The sequence below is a fragment of the Enhydra lutris genome, unplaced genomic scaffold (assembly GCF_002288905.1).
Source record: "Enhydra lutris kenyoni isolate GAN:26980312 unplaced genomic scaffold, ASM228890v2 scaffoldscaffold30, whole genome shotgun sequence".
Classification (NCBI taxonomy): Eukaryota; Metazoa; Chordata; class Mammalia; order Carnivora; family Mustelidae; genus Enhydra; species Enhydra lutris.
Genome location: NW_019154114.1, coordinates 18,556,450 through 18,577,490, shown reverse-complemented (window position 1 = coordinate 18,577,490; position 21,041 = coordinate 18,556,450). Strand labels below are relative to the sequence as shown.

General features: G+C 52.9%; 1 protein-coding gene across 1 annotated transcript in view; it reads right to left on the bottom strand.

Annotated features, from left to right (window-relative positions):
* LOC111152906 (ATPase secretory pathway Ca2+ transporting 2) overlaps window positions 1-21,041 on the bottom strand; it is a 59,292-nt gene that overhangs the window by 19,211 nt on the left and 19,040 nt on the right. Inside the window, exons 3-10 of the mRNA XM_022511639.1 lie at window positions 20,303-20,419; window positions 14,731-14,820; window positions 13,343-13,378; window positions 13,184-13,245; window positions 9,612-9,720; window positions 3,002-3,151; window positions 2,856-2,924; window positions 2,423-2,498 (exon numbers count right to left, since the gene is read on the bottom strand). Of these exons, the coding sequence (XP_022367347.1) occupies window positions 2,423-2,498; window positions 2,856-2,924; window positions 3,002-3,151; window positions 9,612-9,720; window positions 13,184-13,245; window positions 13,343-13,378; window positions 14,731-14,820; window positions 20,303-20,419 (709 nt within the window). The remainder of the gene's footprint in view (window positions 1-2,422; window positions 2,499-2,855; window positions 2,925-3,001; window positions 3,152-9,611; window positions 9,721-13,183; window positions 13,246-13,342; window positions 13,379-14,730; window positions 14,821-20,302; window positions 20,420-21,041) is intronic.

Below are 21,041 nucleotides of genomic sequence, written 5' to 3'. Positions count from 1 at the left end.
GTCTATCAGAAACAGGGGCGGGTGCCGACCCTGCAGCCCTGGACGCTGGGCCCCGCCCCTGCCCACAGGGCCCCTAAGGGCTGGTGCAGCACATCGCTTCCCAAACTCACACTATGTGACTTTAGTCCACGGGCAGCTGGAAAGTGGCCCTGTGGAGGGTATTTACAGCAGGGAGCCTGGCAAACGTTCCTCTCCCGGGAAAGCTGGTTCTCAAGCACGGACCAGCCCGCCACGTCTCTCCCGCGTCTCCCCCGTGGGCCCTGCAGGGATCGACGGAACCCCGTTCCAAAACACCCACCCTCCTGGAACAGCTCTTAAAGTATCTGTTAAGGGCACCTGGGGGGCTCAGTGAAGCATCTGCCTTCGGCTCAGGTCATGATCCCGGGGTCCTGGGATCGAGCCCCGCATCTGGCTCCCTGTTCAGTGGGGAGCCTGCTTCTCCCTCTCCCTCTGCCCCTCCCTCTGCTCATGTGCACTCTCTGTCAGAGAAACAAATAAAATCTTAAAAAAAAAAAAAAGAAAGAAAGAAAAAGAATACTCTTGGCTTGTGGGCTATACAAAATCAGGTGGCAAACTCAATTTGGTCCAGGAGTCATGGTTTCCAGTCCTCATACTAGAGAGTAAAAGAGGCCTCCGGGAGGTGGTCCTCCAGGCAGCCAGGACCGCGTGGACCTTCTACTCTCCCAAAGACGCCTGGCCGATATGCAGCCCCAAGGATGGCCAGTGAAAGGCAATGCACAGGTCTCTTTCCCCACTTGTGTCCATGACAGCCATCACGAATCTGTCAGTCCTCCTTGCAACCAAGGAGAAGCATGGCCTCAAAAGGCAGTCACAGCTCAGACCCCCACTAGTAGAGATCGGACTTGGCAGGTGAAGATAAAACCCGTCTTTCATTACGGCTCCAGGACAAAACAGGGTGGGAATGAGGGAAGAAGGCAGAGAGCTACCTCAAAACAGTGAAGCTAGTGATTTAGCCAATTCGGAGCACTTAAATCCAAATCTGAAATCTGGAGAGGCGACAAGATGCTGGGATTTTGTGAAGGGGTGCCCGAGGAAGAAAGGGCGAGCAGGTCTGTCCCCAGCACGACAGGGTTGAAAGCTCTCACCCCACACCACCTCTTCTCAGCCTCTCTGCTACATTTCCTACCTCGAGAAGTTGCAGAGAAGTGCAATTCCCCTCCATGCCTTTGATCATACCCTGTGCTCTGCCTGGAATGCTTGGTTCCCTCTTTTTTCACTTGGCAAACTCCTACATAGCCTGCAAGACCCCGTTTAATGTCACATTCCCCTCAGAACCTTCCAACTCCCCTACTCAAGACTGACCTGAGTGTCACGTTTGTTCACATGTCTCTGTCTTACTGGCCTGGGGTACTTCAGAGGGCAGAAGCTGTGTCTGATCCAACTTTGTAGCCCCCGACTGTATCCCAGCGACCAGCAGGTCACATGACACTCAGTCAACGAGTTCATGCATCTGGGTGGCCCGAGGCAAAGCAGAAGTGCTTCTTGGAGGGACGGCTGTTTCTCCCACGAGCTTTCTCTGGCTCCACAGTTTTAGGGAGACTCACTGGTCCCGCCTCTCATCACTGCCTGTGCCACGGGCCATGGTTTGTGGGTTCCTTTATGAACCCATCCACTCAACAAGTGTTGACTGAGAATGAGCCCTGGGCCAGGACCCGGTGGATTCTTAAAGCTGGGAATGAAGACCACAGAATCAAAGCCAGAGCAGGAGATAGGAGGAAGCAGCCGGTGAAGGGGCCGGGGCGGCCCTATGGGGATATTCAGGCTTGAGACCCACAGTTAGGTCAGCAGCATCATGTTGGTGCTGCCTGCTGTGCTGCCAAAGTCCAAGGAGCACAAGCCCAGGCACAGACTGCTCAGTAGCCTAGGAATATGGCTGGTGCACTGCTAAGCCACACCTCCCAGCCTCCTCTGCGGTTACATAGGCCACGTGACTCCATTCTGGCCAATCAAGAATGGGCAACAGGCCAAGGTGATGACCTCATGCCTTAAACGTTTCCCACACCAGCCTCTGCTCGGGCTTTGTCCACCTGCTGGACAAACAAGTAAGGAGAGCAGCCAGCCTCTGAGGACCAGGAGGGAGGGATGAGCCATCCTATGGGCGGGGCCTGGGACCCCCAGTTGGTGATTGGAGGGGACCTACCCAGAAAGCCACTCCATCAGGAACGTGCCCGCGGACTGTGGTGTGAGCAAGAAATACACCTTGACCAGGGAAGCCATTACAGTGTCGGGCTGTGCGGCACGGTTAACCGGGGCTGAGATAGAAACCTCTTGGCACTATCAGAGTCTCTGGTCCCATCCCTCGGTCCTCACCCACGTCAGCAGCAGGTGTCTGAGAAACGGCCATGCCCACTCAGGACAGCTCCCCTCCGTCCCCTGGACCCAGTGCAGATGCCGCACTCACCAATGATGGCAAATGAGAAAAGTGTCAGCTGCTTCCCCAGCTTGTCCATGCTTTTCTGTAGTGGGGTTTTAGGCGTCTGAAAGGATGAGAACCATGGGTTTGTGAGACGAAATCCCAGGAGCGCCCCTCGGCTTCTGCCTGGTGTTCTTATATCTCGAGTGGAGTGACGAGTCCCCAGGGAGCACGCATATTAAAAACTCGCTGATCTCTACACTTGAGGACTGTGCATGTTCCTGTCTATAAGTTTAATCTTGACAGCAAAATCCTAATAAATGTTGTGCAATAAAAATAAATTTTTAAAGGCATGAAGAGTGTGAACTCACATTAACCACATCATTCTCATTGCTAAGGAGGGGGCAGGGCCGGTGTCAGTAGCCGAGAGGAATCGCAAACCCCAGCCTACCAGAAAACCAAAGCCCCCACTGGCCCTTACCTCTTCAGCCTGCATCATCTTGAACACTTCTCCGAACTGGGACCTTTCCCCTGTTCCAATCACGACTCCCTGATTCAGGAGAGAGGTGCGTGAGGTCTGAAGCCGGAAGCCCACTGGTGAGGGCGGCCAAGGTCCCTGGGGCTTACCTGCCCCTTCCCGTACTGCACCAGGGTCCCCATGAAGACGATGTTGCTCAGAGTGGTGAGGTCCCCCCCGCCGGCCAGCGGGCTGTCCGTCTTACTGCACGGCTCGGCTTCTCCCGTGAAGCTGGACTCGTCTACCAGGAGATCTGTGACCTAGAAGGGGAAAAGATGAAGGATTCTGTCCCTTCACCCCAAGAACGGGTTTTAAAAGCACAGAATGGACCACCCTTACTTTGTAAAACTTCTCAATTGGGAAAAATTTCCTGTGTGTAAAAGATAGTGCCCCTGACTGCCCGGAATGAGGTCCGACCACTGGTCCCTACATAGCAGGCAGGCATCTCTAGGCAGAAAACGTCCCTCCGCCAGGACCTGGAGTTGGGCGGTAAAGGACTTTTTACCTGGGTTACCTGCACTGACCTGGCAGGACATTCAAATGAAGTCTTTCCTGGACGAAGTAGATTCCCGGGGACCATCCCTGATACTGAGGGTCGTTTCTAAAACCTCGGATGAGGGGCACCTGAGTCTGATACAGAATTCAGGAACTTCAGGCATCTGTCTTGGGTGCATTGAAGAAAGCTTGTGTCTATGTTTAAATTTGAACATGATCTTCAGGTTCCGAGAAATCACTGTCATCTTGCCCATGGATCAGATGACTGATCGGGCATTGACCGCGTCTAACGGGTGGCCCTGGAGATGCCTCTGGAGACGGCTGGAGCTGCTGGTCCCCGGCTACTCAGGCACAGATGCTCTTGCCTTTCCCGAACCAGGGTCTTCCAGAGACGCTGGCTCTGACGTCTGGTTTGGAAAGTAATCCAGACTGCCCTCGTCCGCCTTGGCCATGAAGTCACGGCCCATGAAGTCGTGAGGATTTTCTGCCACTAAGAAATACAAATCTCATTTTGGAATGTAATGAAGTTTTGTTTTGTTTTGTTTTTTAAATGTTGCCACAACTAAAAAAGAAGACCAAAAAACCAGAAACAAAACCTTGACCGGAAAAGCACAGGACGGCACCTGGCCCCGTCATGCCCTTACGCAACAGACAGCAAGCAAAGCACACGTCGAAATCAGGGAACCAGGACCAGAACATGGCCTCAGAGGCCTCAAGGAACTGAACAAGCTTTGAATTGTGTAGCCCCTCTTGAAACACATGTCTCATACCTTCTGTAACATTAGTTAAGGTTTTCATGTAATGTGCAACGTTAGAAAAAATCTTAGGCAACAGTTAACTTGGAATATACTTTTCAAAGCACCTGTGCCTTTCTCTGGACACTCCACATCCTGCCCTCCCCGGACACCCCCACATAAGCCATGTGCTTTGAGCCAGGTTATTCGATGACAGCCTAAGGTTACGTTAACACCAGACACCACACATGGGCACAGCGCATGTGTGTGCACACACACACACACACACACACACCAGCAGAGGAGGAGGGAGGTACCAACAATTCCACAACTCCTCTGATGTGCTAGGCCCTGTGCCAAGCACTTCACAAGGCCTATCTCTTAGTCTCCACACCCTCCACGAAAGATGCTGTTGGTTTCTCCATTCTACATGTGGGGAAACTGAGGCATGGAGTAATTAAGTAACTTGTTCGAGTACCTTGTTTGAGGTTCTACAGCTACCTCAGAGCAGAAGCATGAACCAAGGCTCTGGTCCCAGAAACTTCGCTCTTAACCACTTGGCAGAACCGACACAGACCCAGTAGGTATCACTCAAGAGGTGAGTCTCCTGTAGCCAACTTGTGCCAGGTACGAAGGAGGACATATAAGGGGTCCAGGGTAAGCTCTTCCCCTAAGGACCTTGTTATTTCGGCATAGAAGACCAACTCAGAGAAGCTGTCTTCCTACAAACTCACAAGACAGCAGTGAGATTGGCACTATTCAAACAGGGGCTGCTGAGTTCTCTACGCTTGCAAATTTAAAAATTTCATGACCACCTTTTACAAAAACGCACACCGCCATGGGATCCCAGCCCCAAGGATGACAAGGGCTACCCATTACCTGTGTGATGCACCTGCCCCTCTCCTAACAGAACCCCCAGTGGGAATGGTATTGGGGTTGGGGATGGCTACATGCACCCCCCCACCAATGTCACTTCCCAGTCTTCCTTGCAACTCAGTGTCCCTGCCTTCGGGACAACAGGACATAAGGAGAAGTCACCGACAGTCCTGGGTAGGATCTGTGACGGTGGCTGAGCTGACAGGCCCTCTTCCCCTTCTAGCTTCCTCCTCCTCCCTCTCTGGGCTTTCATTATAGTGGCTCTAGAAGCCGTGTTACAGGTATGGGGGGGCAGAGTGAGGGGGCTGGGAGAAGCCCCGCCCTTTGTGCCACGGCAGAGCCGCCGTATCGGCTTTGGACACTCCACTTCCGGTCTCTCATTACGAGAGAGGCGTAAATCCCTGGCCCACTGAAACCATCTATCTCTCTTACTCTGTTCGCCGCAAACACAACTACCAACTGATCTGGAGTTTGTGGTTTTTTATCTCCAGGACATCAAGGGCAAGGCAGAGGACACAATGAAGGAAGAAATGGGAAGACGCAGTCACCCAGCACCACCGCCTGCCGATGCCACAGAGAGCAGAGCAGGCGGCAGAAATCGGCACCACAACCCTGGCGAGCAGGGACTGAGTTTCCAGAAAACACTGTCTAATGGGACATGAGGATAATTTGAATAAATTGCATGTACTTGGAAAATCTGGCTTAGGTTTACAGTTACATCAAGTTTGAAGCACATCGAATTTGTACCTAACTTCGTTTGTTCACCTTGAAGTAATCCTGTAGTCAAAATGGTAATAATGAAAACACTGGGAAGGGAAGCCCTTCACTGACCAAGTCCTGGAGCTGTAATTATTCCAGTCTGATGTTCCCGCCAGACCTGGTCTGCTGCAGAAGACTGAGGAGTGGGGAATGGGAAGGTGGAGCACTTGGGCTGGGGAGATGAACTGGAGGAGGAGAGTTCCTGGGGAATCGGGGACTTGAAACGGGTCTTGAAGGATGAGCAGACATTTGCTGAGTGAATCAGGCAGGGAAGGAAAAGAAGGCAGGGAGGGGGACTGGTGATGCCTGAACTTGGTAATAACCCGCTCGGTCAAAGCAACTAAGAGGAGGGGGAGGTAAAGAAAAGTCCTCTCTCCTCCCAGTACCCCTCCAGCATTAATGGGACAGCAGCCCAGAGTGGTGAGCACAGGCACCAAGGCACCCTCTTTGGGGTACGGATTCTTAGGGTGGGGAGGGGGCATGTGGTGGGTGCTGTCCCCGGTGCTGAAGCCATGGCGGGGCTGGAGAGCTGTTCCTGCCCCTGAGCAGCACTGAATGGAGGGGTGAAAGGCAAGAAGACAGGAGGTTTGGTCCACGTGGAGCAGAACAACTGTGGAAGGTGTGGTTGAACTCAGCTACATCGGAGATTGGTTATGAAGTTTGGATAGTACCTTATACGTAATGAGGATCCAGAAAAAGTCTTGATCAGAGAAGAGAAGTGGGGGAGATCATAAAATCAAGTCAGATGTTGGAAGAGGTAGCCAGCTGCACTGGGATGGGAAGCCTACAGTCCAAGAAACACAGCCCAAGTGAGACAGGAAGGCTCTGGATGAGGGCTGGCGGTGGGCGTGGGCGGAAGAGCCATCCGGGAGGGACAGGAGAATGGCAGTAAGCGGAACTAAGTTGGCGCGTGGAAGCAGGCAGAGGTCACGAAGACTCGGAGCCTATTCTGGTCTAGAGAACATCTGTCAACTAAGCATATTTAATCCTGAATATATTTCATTAAAGTCAATTTGGGATTGGCGGGAATCTTATAGCGCAAGGCTTAGTCGACACCCTGACCTTCCGAACCAAGACATGAGCTTTGACTCTTCCTCGGGTTCATTTGTTCTGTTTTTAAATTCCAACACCTTGATTTTGTTTTCCCACCCAGTGACACTGATCTTTATTCTGACCCCCAGAACTGTAAGAGGATCCATCGGCGTTGTCTTACGCCACTCTGTATGTGGTCACTTGTTCCAGTTGCATTAGGGAACGGATACAGGGAGGAAACCCAGAGGGAGAGCCAGAGAGCTAAAGGAAGTCAGAACAGCTGATCACAGCAAGAGAGCGCCCACTGCGGGCGGTGACGGATGTGGGCTCTGCAGCCCAAGGAGCTGAGTTCAAATCCTCCTCTCCCACTCACGGCCGCATGAGCTCAGGTGGGCTGCTCAGTCTCTCCAGGGTTCTGTGTTCTTGTGCTCAAGTCAGAAAAATGAGTGCTGTTCCCTTAAGGTGGTGGGGGATGGAAGGAGGCAGTTTCTACCCAGTGGTGAGCACAGACCTGACTATATATTTCTATATACACATTAGTTCTCTCCAGAAGAGAGAAAGAGAGAGGCAGGGAGTAAGGGGGAGTGTCTGGACCAAGAAGGAACAAAGCTGGGTGTGTGTGTGTGTATGTATATATATATATAACTTCTGGTGACCTCCCAGGCACCAGGTCAGCTGAGGGGGCAACCAGTCAAAGCACAGAACCCACACGATACCAGTGGGCACCCAGAGGAGGCTGGGCCTGAACCCAATTGAGGGCTCTGATCACTTCCTGCTCATACACAGGCAAGACGCCTCCCATCCCCCCACACCCAGCCAGCCTCCTACCTTGGAGACAAAGCATTACTTGGAGCCCTGACAGATACCATTCATTACCCTTTTCATGCCAGAAGTGGGAGAGGAAGGAGGAGGAGCAGTGTCCCTGCTCTACTGGCTAGACCAGGTCAGCCTACCCCCTAGGTCTTGACCTTTGTTAACTATGGGGAGAGAAAATGTTTGCTGACCCCCACACACAATGCAAAAAGTGCTAGTATTTGGGTGACTTATTTTACGAATGTTCCAGAACCTGCTGTTTCCTGGACTTAAAAAAGCTTTCCTAGGTCTCAGAGTGAAACAGCTGACACAAATATCCCACTGTGAATAAACAAAGCTATTGATTGTTCGGGGCAGTTGCAAAATACCAAAAGGGAACTCTAGTGTTTGTGCCTGGCAGTGAGGACGGAAAGCACTCCGTGCTGTGGACAGCGCGCACAAAAGAATTTAACATAAGCAGGACAGGAAGAAAACTCATTGAAAGAGAAAGTTGCTTGGGGGTTAAAGCTGTTTCGGGGACTGTTGGAGAGCCGGGGAAGGAGTACAGGGGAGCCACCGCTGAGACGCAGTGACTGCTTACGTCACACCGGGCATGGGGCCGAGTGTGTTATGGGTTCTTACCTACTCAAGGTGGAACGAACACTAGCCCCTTTCACAGATAAGCAAACTAAGGCCAGAGCGCCCAATGCTTCCCCAAAGTCATATGCTGGACGGTGCAGCACAGGGATGTGAAACCCAGGGCGCCCTGATCTCTAGCACGCGCCTGTCACTCCCCTGCGTCAGGCACTGCTCCGGGCCATCTCCATCTATGACGTCCTGTAACAGTCATCCTACAGGCCTCATCACCCCCCATCTTACAGGCAGGGACACAGGGGCACAGAGAGCTTAAGTAACGTGCTCCAGGTCACCCAGCTTGTGAAGGGCGGGCCCTTGGTTCAAACTCGGGCCGATGCCCTGCCCCAGGGCACCAACGACCTTGAGGCATGGACTCTGGGTAGCACCTGTGTCAGGCACATGTCCTCCAGACCAGCTACCCAACCCCCGGAACGCACCCCGAAGCTGGGGAATCCTTGCATCGGGAGGCAGAGCCCACTGCTCTGTGAACAGATGATGTCAGACTTCCTCATGGGCGGGGCCTGGCTCCTCTAAGGGGACCCCCATGCCCTGGACTTGGAGTCAGATGCTCGTGCAGGGGTGTGGGGGGTGGGTAGCAGACGGTGAGGAATCCGTTCTGCTGCGGCAAGGGTAGCGGCACGAGCCTAAGAGCGAGCAGCCTAGCCTGCTGGGGGAATCTGAGAGTCGGGCAGAGGGCTTTCAAAGGGAGTCTCTCTTTGCTCTTCCCCACCCGCCCCTCCACGCCATTTTCTTAGCTTGCCAGTGATCCTACAGTTCCTGAAAACACATCCTCCGGAAAGAACGACATCGGGGAGATAGCCTGTGCCTAATCCTTTATCACTGAGAGCTTTAAGCAACTCTTCAGTATTCTTGGAAGGATTCCTAAAATAGATGACCCCATCCACAGATCCCTCTGACCTGGACTTAACCTTTCCTCAAGAATCCAGGATTATCTCCGGGACTGTGAGCTGGCGACACCAGGACACCCACAAAGGTCAGGGAAACAGCTTGCCACCCCCCGCCCGAGGTCCCCAAACCGCACAACTGTAAAAGCTTGGGCTGCGAGTTATATCTTCGCCGATAGGCTTCCCTGCTCGTCATTCAGCAATCTGACATCAGAGTAGCTGTTTCTAGAAACAACTCTTGCCCCATTCCTCAGCCCCAGCCTGGTTTAATTTGCTACGGCAGCCTGCCGTAAGCCGCAGACTCACGTCACCAAACTCTCTTAGGTTTTTACTGGAAATGGAATAAATAATTTATGGATGCAATTTGAGGGGCTTTGTGTTTGCAATGAGCCGGCTGCCCACTTCATGCCGTCATATGTGCATGCATGTGTGTGAGCACACGTGTGTGTGTGTGTGTGTGTGAGCACAGACCAGGACTCGGGACCCCTCACCTCAGTGAGACGGATGTCTGCAGGGATCCGGTCTCCAATCGAGAGAGACACAATGTCTCCGGGAACCAGGTCTCGTGCAAGCAGATGCTGGAGCTTTCCTTCTCTTATGCTGTATTTGAAATGGGAAGAAGCAAAAAAGCACGCTGATGACATCCTGTTTGTGCACACTTTTAAGAAACTTGAGCAAAGAATAGAGAATCACACTTTCTCTTTCAGTGATGGACAAACCCTTGTGCCTTTATCATATTTTTAATTCACATACCCTAAAAGACCTTTGGAAAAGCGTGTTGTTTCTGGGAGACCCTGGGCCTCGTCTGAAAAGTGGGGGTCCTATTCCTGTTTACTCTGCCTGGAAACAAGGCAGAACCACATGGACTCTAGAAGCTTCTGGAGGTGTAGGTCAGCAGCTCTAAAGCTTCCTTAATGGAGCCGGTAGCCAGCAGTGCCCCTGTCCTTGGAGAAGACAGCACTCTGGCCACAGAGAGCCATCTTCTGTGCAGAGCCAGGGTTGGAGTGGGGAGGAGCACCAAGTACCCGAGAGGCCTGGGACCTCCTTTCCCACCAGGCTATGACCCCTACTCCTGGCATGTGCTTCTGTGCACAGGTTCCAATGGCAGTCCCCCCTCCTGGGACACTGCTGCCCCAGCTGGACTCCTGCCCACCCCTGGCTCTCCTCTTCGATTCGTCCCCTACCCAGTGGCCAGAGAGCTCTTAAAATGCAAAAAATCAGGTCACAACTCCCTCCTGCTCCTGCTTTCCATGACCTTGGACTCAAACTCGAAAGCCCTGCTAAGACCGCTTTGACCGGGACCTCCCCACCCCGTTCCTGCTGCTCCCCGTCTCAGGTCACCTGCCTTCAAACACAATCAGCTTTCTAGTCTCAAGGTCTCTGCCAACCTTGGACAGTGAAGAGGACATTCCCCTCTCCTTTGTTAACAATTCACTCGTGCAGACAGCCACCTTTTCCCCAGAGCCGTCTGTCCTAGGCAGGGGGTCCTGAGTGACTGAGACCATTGGGGAGATCCCATCCCCTCCAATGACTGGTGTGGGCCCAGACACGTTCCATAGCACTGGTTTTTGGGACATGAGTGGACATTTCTTGGGGGCTCGAGCACGAACACACACACACACACACACACGACCTCTTCTTCTGTTGGATGTTTTCACATCCGCCTCTGATGCCCGGAGCTGTGGCCTGGGTCCAGGGAGCACGGAGGGAGGCAGCCAGAGTCCAGAGCCAACAAGCCACAGGTGGCAGAGTGACAAAATCAAAGGACCCCGTCCTCGGTGCCTTCACAAACTAACCAGACACGTGGCCCCCTGACCTGAGATCCCTTGCTGGGAGACGACTCAGTTTCTCCGGCCTGAGCGGCTGAGCTGTCCCCGTGGCTGGAGCATCCACCAGAGATTCACCTGCTGGTCCCTCCTCTTCCTCAGGTCTCGATCGAAATGTCAGCTCCTTCCCACATCTCCGATCAGCGCAGCGCGACCAGCTGCTCTCGGGGGCCGCTCCCACTCTTCCACCACGTGCTGCTTCCTCTCTGGGAGGTTTTCCTTGGGTCGGGGGGGCCATTTTGCCTTTAGTGCCCCTGCCGCAGTCCAAGGTCATCCTCCTTTCACTTCATCTTTGGCCTCCCTAGGAGGAGCGTGAGCGCCCCAAAGGCCAAGCCCTCGCCTTCTTGTTCGGCCGCGTAACCCCAACACTGTTTCTTCTGGCACACAGTAGGTGCTCACTAAGATGCACTGAGATCACGGACAATGGGGGGCACCCAGGAGGGGCCCGCGCGGCAGGCATTCCTTCTGGCTCGCCCGAGAGGCCTCAGACACTGAGGCGGCCGCGGCTCACTTCAGTGTCCTCGCCGCCTGCCGGCCGCCACTGTCCTTAACCCTGAAGTCATCTTTGAGAAGTGACTCCCGGGGCCATCAATAATGCATACCACTCACTTGAAAGGCCAAGACTTGATATCTAGACTTAAGATTGGATCATCAAATCACATAAATCATTTACGTTTCCGTTTGTCCACACGCTGACATCACACATCCCATGTCTGGATTTCTGGCAGCTTCGCTCATCTACTTGCTGAGCCCAGACATGTTTAGCGTCTCCGCCGAACCTTCCAGAATTGACTCAGCTTGTCTCATGGTTCCACATCGTCCTCTTTTTGTCTCTGTTAGTCATTATTCTCTGCCTTGTATTACACACACACACACACACACACACACACACGTGCCCCTTGCTTGCGGGCTCCTTAAGAGGTGGGGCTCATCCCATTAGATCTTTCTATCCCCCGCCGTGGGGCACAGCTGTACCATTTACATCCAAATATAGGTTCTTCCCTGAACATCGCCTACCATCGGCTTAAACCCTTCCGAAGCCCCTGGGGTCATGAGATACGTTCAGTTACTGCCTTTGGAGCAACATGTGGCTAAGTGGGAAAGACCCGTGGCCCCCGACCTCAGGAGAGCTGGGCAGGGGAGGGGAGGCAGACGTGGACCTTTTCTGAAATCCGTCCATTCCTCTAAGGAGAGCCACATGTGGATGACCTAGGAAGTACACTGGGAATTACATGGAGGAGAAGTCGGGCCCCTCGATGTGGGCGGCTTCCCTTCCGCCCTGGCTGTGCACGAGGGCAGCCACCAGCTCCCCGTGGGCTACTGACGCTGAGTGAGAAGAACTCACTTCCCCCCTCGCCCCAGCCACACCCAAGTCCTCAGGGTCCTGTGTGAGTACTGGTGCCATACTGGACAGTGGGGATTACAGAACATCCCAGAAAGTTCGAGTGCACAGCACTGTGGTTTGGTCCTTCCTTTCTCCTTTTTATTTTTTTATTTTATTTTATTTATTTTTTATTATTATTTTTAAAGATTTTATTTATTTGTCAGAGAGAGAGAGGACAAGCAGGCAAAGTGGCAGGCAGAAGCAGAGAGAGAAGCAGGCTCCCCCCTGAGCAAGGAGCCCGATGCGGGACTCGATCCCAGGACCCCGGGATCATGACCTGAGCTGAAGGCAGCGGCTTAACCGACTGAGCCACCCAAGTGTCCCTCCTTTCTCCTTTTTAAACAGCTGTGGTAAGGGCTGTGGGGTAACAGGAGGTGCCGTGGAAACGTCCAGGCAGGAAAGAGGCCGGCGGGACTGCGGGGCACATGCCCGGAGGTCACCCTTGCACCACCTCGCCCAGCAGCCCAGCGGCCCTGCATCCCAGCCACCCCCCATCCCCTCCCAGAGAATCTTATGCAACTTCTGAATGCAGGAAAACTGGGCACGGCTTTGCACACCATACCATGGGTTTCGTGGGCCGCCCTCTTCCCAAAGCCATTCCCACCATCTGTGGCCCCGGCCCAGGCACCCTGATTAGACCCTGAGAGACTTGAGGCCCAGAGAGGTAGAACGACAGGCCCAAGGACACACAGGAATCTCCTGGCAGGGCAGACAACAACCCCTGGAAACCCCTGGAAAGACATGGTCCTCCTCCATCATGCTACCAGGGACACAAACTTGGCCAAACTTTTGCCAAATTCACCAGTGCACCGGCTCCGATGAACCAGAAAGTTCCAGGGAATCTCTGACTTACCAGTTACACTCGGGAGGGACAAGCTTGGTCAGCTCCTCCAGGGACTTCTCCGACCTGTACTCCTGGCGGCAGCACAGCGAACACCATAATCAGGGGTGGGAAGTCCGCACCGTCACACCCGGGCTACCCTGACCCAGACCTCGGGAACTAATTACACACCTGGATGAAGGCGACGGTGACCACGATCAGCACGGCCTAGGGAGTAAACAGGGAGGGCGGCGTCAGCCCCTAGCTGTTGGGTGAGTGAGTGAGCCCACGGACAGTAGGGCGCAGCACCCCACCCTTCCAAATAAATTTCCTCTCTTCTTGCAAACCAAGCCCACGGAAACCTACAAAACAGATGAGCCCCCCACCAAAACAAAAAACAAAAAACAAAAAACCAGAAAAATCATCCCAAATTCTGGCATTCAAAGGTTCACATTTTAGGGTAATTCTAGATTTTTCCGCATAGACATACAACGCAGGATCCTATGGTATAGACGTATTCTTTTACAAACTGCCTTTTCACACGCTGTATGGTAAACATGATTCCACCTCGGAAGGTACGGACGTAGCTGCAGCCTTCTTCTTTTTTTTTTTTTTTTAAGATTTATTTATTTGTCAGAGAGAGAGAGAGGGAGAGAGAGCGAGCACAGGCAGACAGAATGGCAGGCAGAGGCAGAGGGAGAAGCAGGCTCCCTGATGAGCAAGGAGCCCGATGTGGGACTCGATCCCAGGACGCTGGGATCATGACCTGAGCCGAAGGCAGCTGCTTAACCAACTGAGCCACCCAGGCGTCCCAATAGCTGCAGCCTTCTAAACAGAGGAGCAAACACCATTGCTTGGAAGGAGCCTGATTGTGTATTTTAGAAGAGCCCATGACAGACAGAGGGAAGCAAGAATGACAGTCATCAAAATGTATTCAGGAAGAGCCAGAGAGAAAAGGTCATATAATGTAAGATTCCATTACATAAAATAGCCGCAGAGGACAGAGAGACAGAGAGTGGACCCAGGGATGCCGGGGACAGGGAGGGCTGGGGAGGGATGTGGGGGGACAGCCTGGTGATGGGGGGCAGCTGCCTTTGCCAACCATGGAGCATTTCAGCTCTAGCTAGAAGGGAATGTGCTAAACGCCACTGGATTGTATACTTCAAAATGGTTATTTTTTTAATCATGTGACTAAGGTTTTAATGAAGAAAACCTTCTTTTTAAAAAGGTGCTCAGCCGTTGTGTCTGGAGAACAGCTTACAAAGGACGCCTCTGGGTAGTGCACGCAGAGCAGGGCACGGAAGAGGGGTTCACTGCAACACTGTTCCCAACAGCAAGGAACTAGGAGCCCCCGTGTATCCACCGACACAGCGATCGATGGCAAAATGACCCAGGACATCTCCACAGGCGGGATAGAGAAGCACGAGGATTTCCTTTCCTTTCTTTCTGCTGTATTTCCTGTTTTTTTTCTCTACAGCCACACTCTTTTTTTCTTGCCTAATAAAATGGGCAAAGACTCTGTAAGCCCCTGGGCAGTGGGGTCTGGGAGCCGGTGCTGCCCCCACCCACCCCTCACTCACCATGGCGATACTGACGGCGTCCTCGTACTCCTTCGTGAGGACGCTCACCAGGGCGGAGGCTAGGAGCAGCAGGATCAAGGGGTTCTTAAACTGCAGAGAGAACACAGGGCGGCGGGGGTGGCAGTGGTGGGGGGAGGTGTTCTCTGCTTTCGGCCCAGGGCTGGGTTTCCAAGCCAGCATGACAGTGAGGTTCTCCTCCACCCGAAATCCCACCCGTGCAGTTTCACGGACACTGGCTTCCTGGGGGACATCCTACACTGTGCCTGTCTGGAGAGCAGCCCTGGCCCTGCCTTGGAGTTCTTGGTCTCATCCTACCAGGTCTTCGCGACACACCAGGTCAGGACACAGCCCCTCTGGTGGCCTGCCAGCTCTGGTCCAGCACGGCCAAGGGGTCCCCTTTGCTACGTCAGCTTCCCAATGCCATGTGTCCCAATCACACCTACGTGCCCCTGGGGGCTCTAGTGAGGTCCGTCCCTCCTGAGAACCAGTATCACAGAAACTTCCCGAAAGGATTTTTACTTTATTGCTTTATGTATCTACTCCCTCAGGTCACAGATCTATTACACAGTAGCTCATGCTACAGACAACTGAAAGGAAACATAACAACAAACACACAAAAAGAGGAAGACAGAGAGTGGACCAAAGATCAGGATCAAAGTAAAAGTTAAAATATCAGTGTGCAAGTCCTGTTTTCATGGTTTCAAATGGGCTGTGCATTTGGCCTTGAGCTTCCCAGCAGCCAAGGCAAAAAGAGGAATGTGATCAGATGTGTGATTCATGCTGCTCACGAGAAAAAGCATGACATGACACTGGTCATGTCAGTGTGGAGCAAGGAGGGACTGAATGCCCCCTACTCCCCACCCCAAGCTTGCTGTGCTTTATCTCCTCTGAACGAGGGACAGGACATTTTGCGGGCAGCTCACCAGCAGCCCTGACTTAGCCGCACCATCTATTCTGAATCCTCAAGACTGAGCAACTTGAAGACATTCCACCATCTGAGCTACCGTTTTTCTGATTGCATCAAGAACTTGAAACATGCATCAAAGTTTCAGAGATGGACCTTACTCCATTGGCTACAGGCTTCTCCCTAAGGGTGAAGGCCTCCATGTATAATTTTGTGGACCCTGTAAAGCGTTCCATGGGCATGAAGTCCCAGATGAAAAAAAGGTCTTAGACTCAAACGGTGTCAGGGACACATCACCCAAAAGCAAAGGGCAGGATTTGTTCTGACTCTGCTTCAAACAAGTCAACTATAAAAAGGAGTCTTTGAGGCACGTGGGGGAAAACGGACGGTGGACCCAGCACTTGAAGTGGCCCAGGCCAGTGAAGGAATAATGGTACTAGCGGGACAAGAGTATTGTTGTTACGGTTTAAAAAAAAAAAAATGTTCTCTAAAGATAGAGATACACAGCGAAGTACAGGTGACAAAAGGATTCAGCATCTAGAATTTGTTTTATTTTTTTAAAGATTTTATTTATTTATTTGACAGAAGAGATCACAAGTAGGCAGAGAGGTGGGGGGGTGGGGACGCAGGCTCCCTCCTAAGCAGGGAGCCCAATGTGGGTCTCAATCCCAGGACCCTGGGATCATGACCTGAGCCGAAGGTAGAGGCTTTAACCCACTGAGCCACCCAGGCGCCCCTAGAATTTGTTTTAAAATGCTGCAAAAAAAAAGGGGGGGAGGGAGAAAAGTGGGAAATGGACAGGTAATTATTGAAGGTGGATAATGGGCGTGTAGGGGTCATTATATTATTCTAAGATTTTTTAAAAAGCTTTGGCCAGTGGAGCCCAGTTTCGGTTCTGACAGCACCTGACAGCGCAGGACGTGGGCGGGTCTGGGGCAGCTGCAGGGGGAGGGGCTGCACTTGGCGCTGCCTGGCAGAGCTCACAGCCAAAGCCACAAGCACTCACGGGTGGAGGCGGACACACCCTTTCCTCAGAAGTCCAGGGAGGATGAAGTCCAAGAGCAGAGGGACATGTGAGCTCAGGAAAGCCCAGCGGAGGGGGCATCCCGTCTGGGGCACCTGTGATAAAGGACCACAGCCTGGGGGCTTAAAACAATGTAGGCTGATTCTCTCAGTTCCAGAGGCCAGAACTCCAAATAAAGGTGTTGGTAGGGCCAAACTCTTCCTGGAGGTTCTGGGAGAGACCCTTCCTGCCTCTCCCAGCCTCTGGTGCTGGCCCACCGTCTGTGCTGTTCTTGGCTTGGAGACACACCCCTCCGGTCTCTGCCACTGTGCTCACATGGCCTTTTCCTGCCTGTGGGTGTCTCCATGTGTCTCCCTCTTCTTATCAAGGACATCAGGGACAGGATTTAGGGCCATCCTAATCCAACAGGACCTCATCTGAACTAAGTCACACCTGCAAAGACCTTATTTCCCTTTTTCTTTTTTTAAAGATTTCATTTATTTGACAGAGAAGTGGAGAGAGCAAAAGCAGGAGGAGTGGCGAGAAAAGGGAGAGGGAGAAGCAGGCTCCCCACTGAGAAGGGAACCCAACGTGGTGCTCGATCCCAGGACCCCGGGTTCATGACCAGAGCTGAAGGTAGACACTTAACCAACTGAGCCTCCCAAGCACCCCAAGACCTTATTTCCAAATAAGGCACTATTCAGAGTTCCAGGTAGACATGAGTTTGAGCGGGGCGCTATTCAACCTAGCACAGGAGGAAAAACACCTCTGTCCAGCAGAGCTAAGAGGAAGATTTCATTTCGGCCCTGAGCCCACCACAGACTTGCCATCCTGTTGGAGAGAAGTGAGGTGAGAGGTACACAAACAGAGGCCGAACCCCCAGCATGCATCAGGCACCTGACTTCTCCAGTTCAACTTCTGAAGCTCGGTTATCCTCACGTGACCCCGGCTTCTGCTGCCTCAGGGCCTTTGCACTCCCCCCGCTTCTGCACATCCTTCCTCTAGACCCTCCCACAGCTCCCTTCTTCACTTTTTTCAGGTCTCTGCTCGAAGATCAGCCCTTTAGGCACCAAACGGCTCCCCTGAGCACACAGTCCAAAATAGCTGTCCTGTGATCATTTCCTAGCACCTGTCCTGACTCGTCTCTCCCCATCACACTGACTGCACGATGTATTCTATAGGCAGCTATCTGTCTGTCTTCCCATAAGCAAAAAGTTGGTCTGGATGCTGCTCTCTGAACAGCTCAAGTCCAGGAACATAAGCATTTATCTAGAATGAATGAATGAATAAAGCAGCAAGTGCCCAGTTTTAGGTGGGGAAACTCAAGGCTTGGTGGGGTGAGAGCTCCTACTCAGGTCACAGAGCAGAGATCAGCACTAGGTCTGTCCTCCCTCAGGTGCAAGTCCTCCTGTCCAGGTCACTTCCACAGTGCCACCTGGCTCCCTTCCCTCCCCTCCCTTCAGGCTACACCCACCCAGGACTCTGGGAACACCAGGTCTATTTCTGGACAACAGGCCCCTCCAGCCATGGGTTCAAGGCTAGCTCAGGGGTGCGCAGTCCTGGCTGGGACCCCTCTGAATGCTGGGACCCAGTGCTGGTCTCTGGCCAGGCCTGGACCAAGAGCCACCTTGAACCCCAATTCCAATCCCATAGGTTCAGCCCTCTCCTGAGCTGGACCTGGACATTTCTTCAATGCTGACGTCACCAGTACCCCCTCCATCCCCATCTTCAGACCATCCCAAGCACCCATCCAGTCGGTGTCATCCAACACAAGTGAGTCACCATGAAATCCAGCAAACAGGTGCCAGACCCAACAGGAAGGCCCTGCCACAAGCCACATGGGCAGCTCTGGCCACGGATGGCCAGATCCTCCCTGGCTCGGGGCCCTTCTGAGCCCACACATTCAAGGGAGACAGGCAGAAAGGGGTCTGCAATAGGAACAAGAAAGCCAAGTGACATTTTCCTGAGCACGTCCCACGTGCCCTGCTCAATGCTACAGCTGTACCAATTCTTAGGCTCTTCCTAACCCATTGACACAGGTACGGTTCAGTATCCCTGCTTGAAAAATGGGGACCCGAGGCTCTCAAAGAAACTCGACTGCCCACGGGTTCATGTAGGCTAGCTGGATCCAACACCTGCGCTCTCAACCATTACGCTTCCGTCAGGGCCAACCAGGAGACATCGCAGGGGGCACAACCATTATCCAGTCCTTAACATGCGTTAAACTGTCCGCTTCTCGAGCCAAACTCAGAATGGTGGGTATATATTAGAACCATTTTCTAGAAAGGGAAAGCCGGGACCGCTTCTGGAAAGGCACTGGCTGGCGTCTGTGGGAGTGTTAACAGGGCGGAAGGAGGAAGAAAGTTGGCTGTGGAAACAGGAGAGTGTCCTGGAGGAAGGGGCAGCCAGAGCAGGACTGACCGAGGCCCAGCGGACAGAAGGGACACGGTCCATTCCCACCGCCAGCGTCAGCCTGCTTCCTTGAACTCCAGCTTCCAGGAGCCGGGGCGGCAGCTTCCTTCCAGCCCGGGATTCCGGGAAGCTTTCGGGCTGGCCAGAGTCACCCGCGCACCCAGAAGCTGAATTTGGTGCCAAGTGCAACAAGGAGTCACATCCCTCGTGAGCAGAGACCTGACTGATGAGTGGTGCGAGGAGGGTAGAGCGCGAGGATGCTGCGAGGAGAGCTGTGATTGGTCCCCAACCAACCAATCACGAAGCTTTACACGCTGAGCCAATAGGGAGGCTGCTGAAGCTGCGGCAGCTCGGGGAGCACAGAGCGGAGCGGCAGGTGTCAGGGATGGGAGGGACTTCAGGGGGCCACACGGGGGAAACCGAGGCAGTCTGAATGTCCTCCGGTATCTGGGGTAATCAGCCTGTGAACTGCGGTTTCTGAACGGATACTGGGTAGGTGGTGGGGGTTCTGACTTCTAGACCAGAACTTGTGCCATGTGTATTTCAAATTTTTCTTTCCTCCCCCAGTGGCTATAGGCATCTGAGTTCTGTGCCATCCACCTGGCACGGTGGCAGCACCAAGCGCCGAGGCAAAGAAGGATAGGGGCTCTGGAGCTAGCGGCCTGGCTCTACTCCCCAGCATGCCACTTACTGCCGTGGGCACCAGGCTCCAGCTGCCAGGCAGACTACAGGACAGCCAGTTAAATTTGAATTCCTGATAAACAAGGGACATTTGGTGGCGGGGGGGGGGGGGATCATTATGTCCCATGCAACACTTGGGACATATTTATACCAAAAAACTGTATTTCTTTGGAATTCAAGTTGAACAAGGCATTCTACTTGTTAACCCTAGCAACCCTACACAGCCTGGGGGAAATATTTCAACTCCTCTGCTCACCCTCATCGCCTCAAAATGAAGAGGAAGATGAAGGGAGTTAATGCTCACTCGCTCAGCACGGGGCCCAGCCTGTGAAAACCCTCTGTGAATGTAACAGCTCTCATTCACGGTCATGGCTGCCTGGGTGATTTGAGATCTACTCATGGCCATGCATCCTGCTGGCTAAAACCGGCCTGCATGAGCAGGGAGCCTTCTTTATCTTGGTACCCCCTGCACCCCAAGACTGGTCCAAGGACACCCCCGGTCAATATTTAAAGAATGAATGACTATCCCACCCCTCTGGCTTGCACTAGTTAATGCAAGGAATGGCACCTACCTGATCGAGATATTTCTTCCACACGGGTTCGGTGTTATCAGCGACAAATTCATTCCAGCCATGGACCTGTCTCCGCTGTGACACCGAGAACTCGGACAGCCCGTTTTGTAAGTCCACCTGGAAGGACACGGGTAAGCATGGGCTCACCAGTGGGCCCTGAAGGACCAGGGAGCCCACCTCACGGAACTCCCGCTTCGGAAGCCGGCCACTTCCAAAATCGACCAGGAAATTGGGCTGTCCACCAAGGAGAAGGAACTTGTTCAAAGACCCCGAGCAAATAGCAAGAGAGAGAGAGAAGGAACACCCACATTCCAGTTCTTTCTTGCCCTATAATTACCGCAGAAAAGACAACCTCAAGCCTAAATTTCAACGAGTGCGGTTGTAGCAGGAAATCCCAGAAATGTAGAAACGCTTATATTTTCTTCTTTTAAAAAAAAAATGGGCCTTGGGAACCTGAAATGGAACAGCAACTATGCACAACAGGATGGGGATTCCTCAAAATATTAAAAATAGAATCTTCACATGATGCAGCAATTACCCTTCTGGGCGAATAGATACCGAAAGAAGTAGGTCTCGAAGGGATGTGTGTGCAGCGCTATTCGCTCTCTTTTTCCCCCCCCAAAGATTTTTATCTATTTATTTATTTTAGAGAGAGAGTGTGTGTGTGAGCGGGAAGGGGGAGGAGCAAAGGAGGAAGGAAGAGGAGGGGGAAGAATCCCAAGCAGATTCCCTGCCGAGC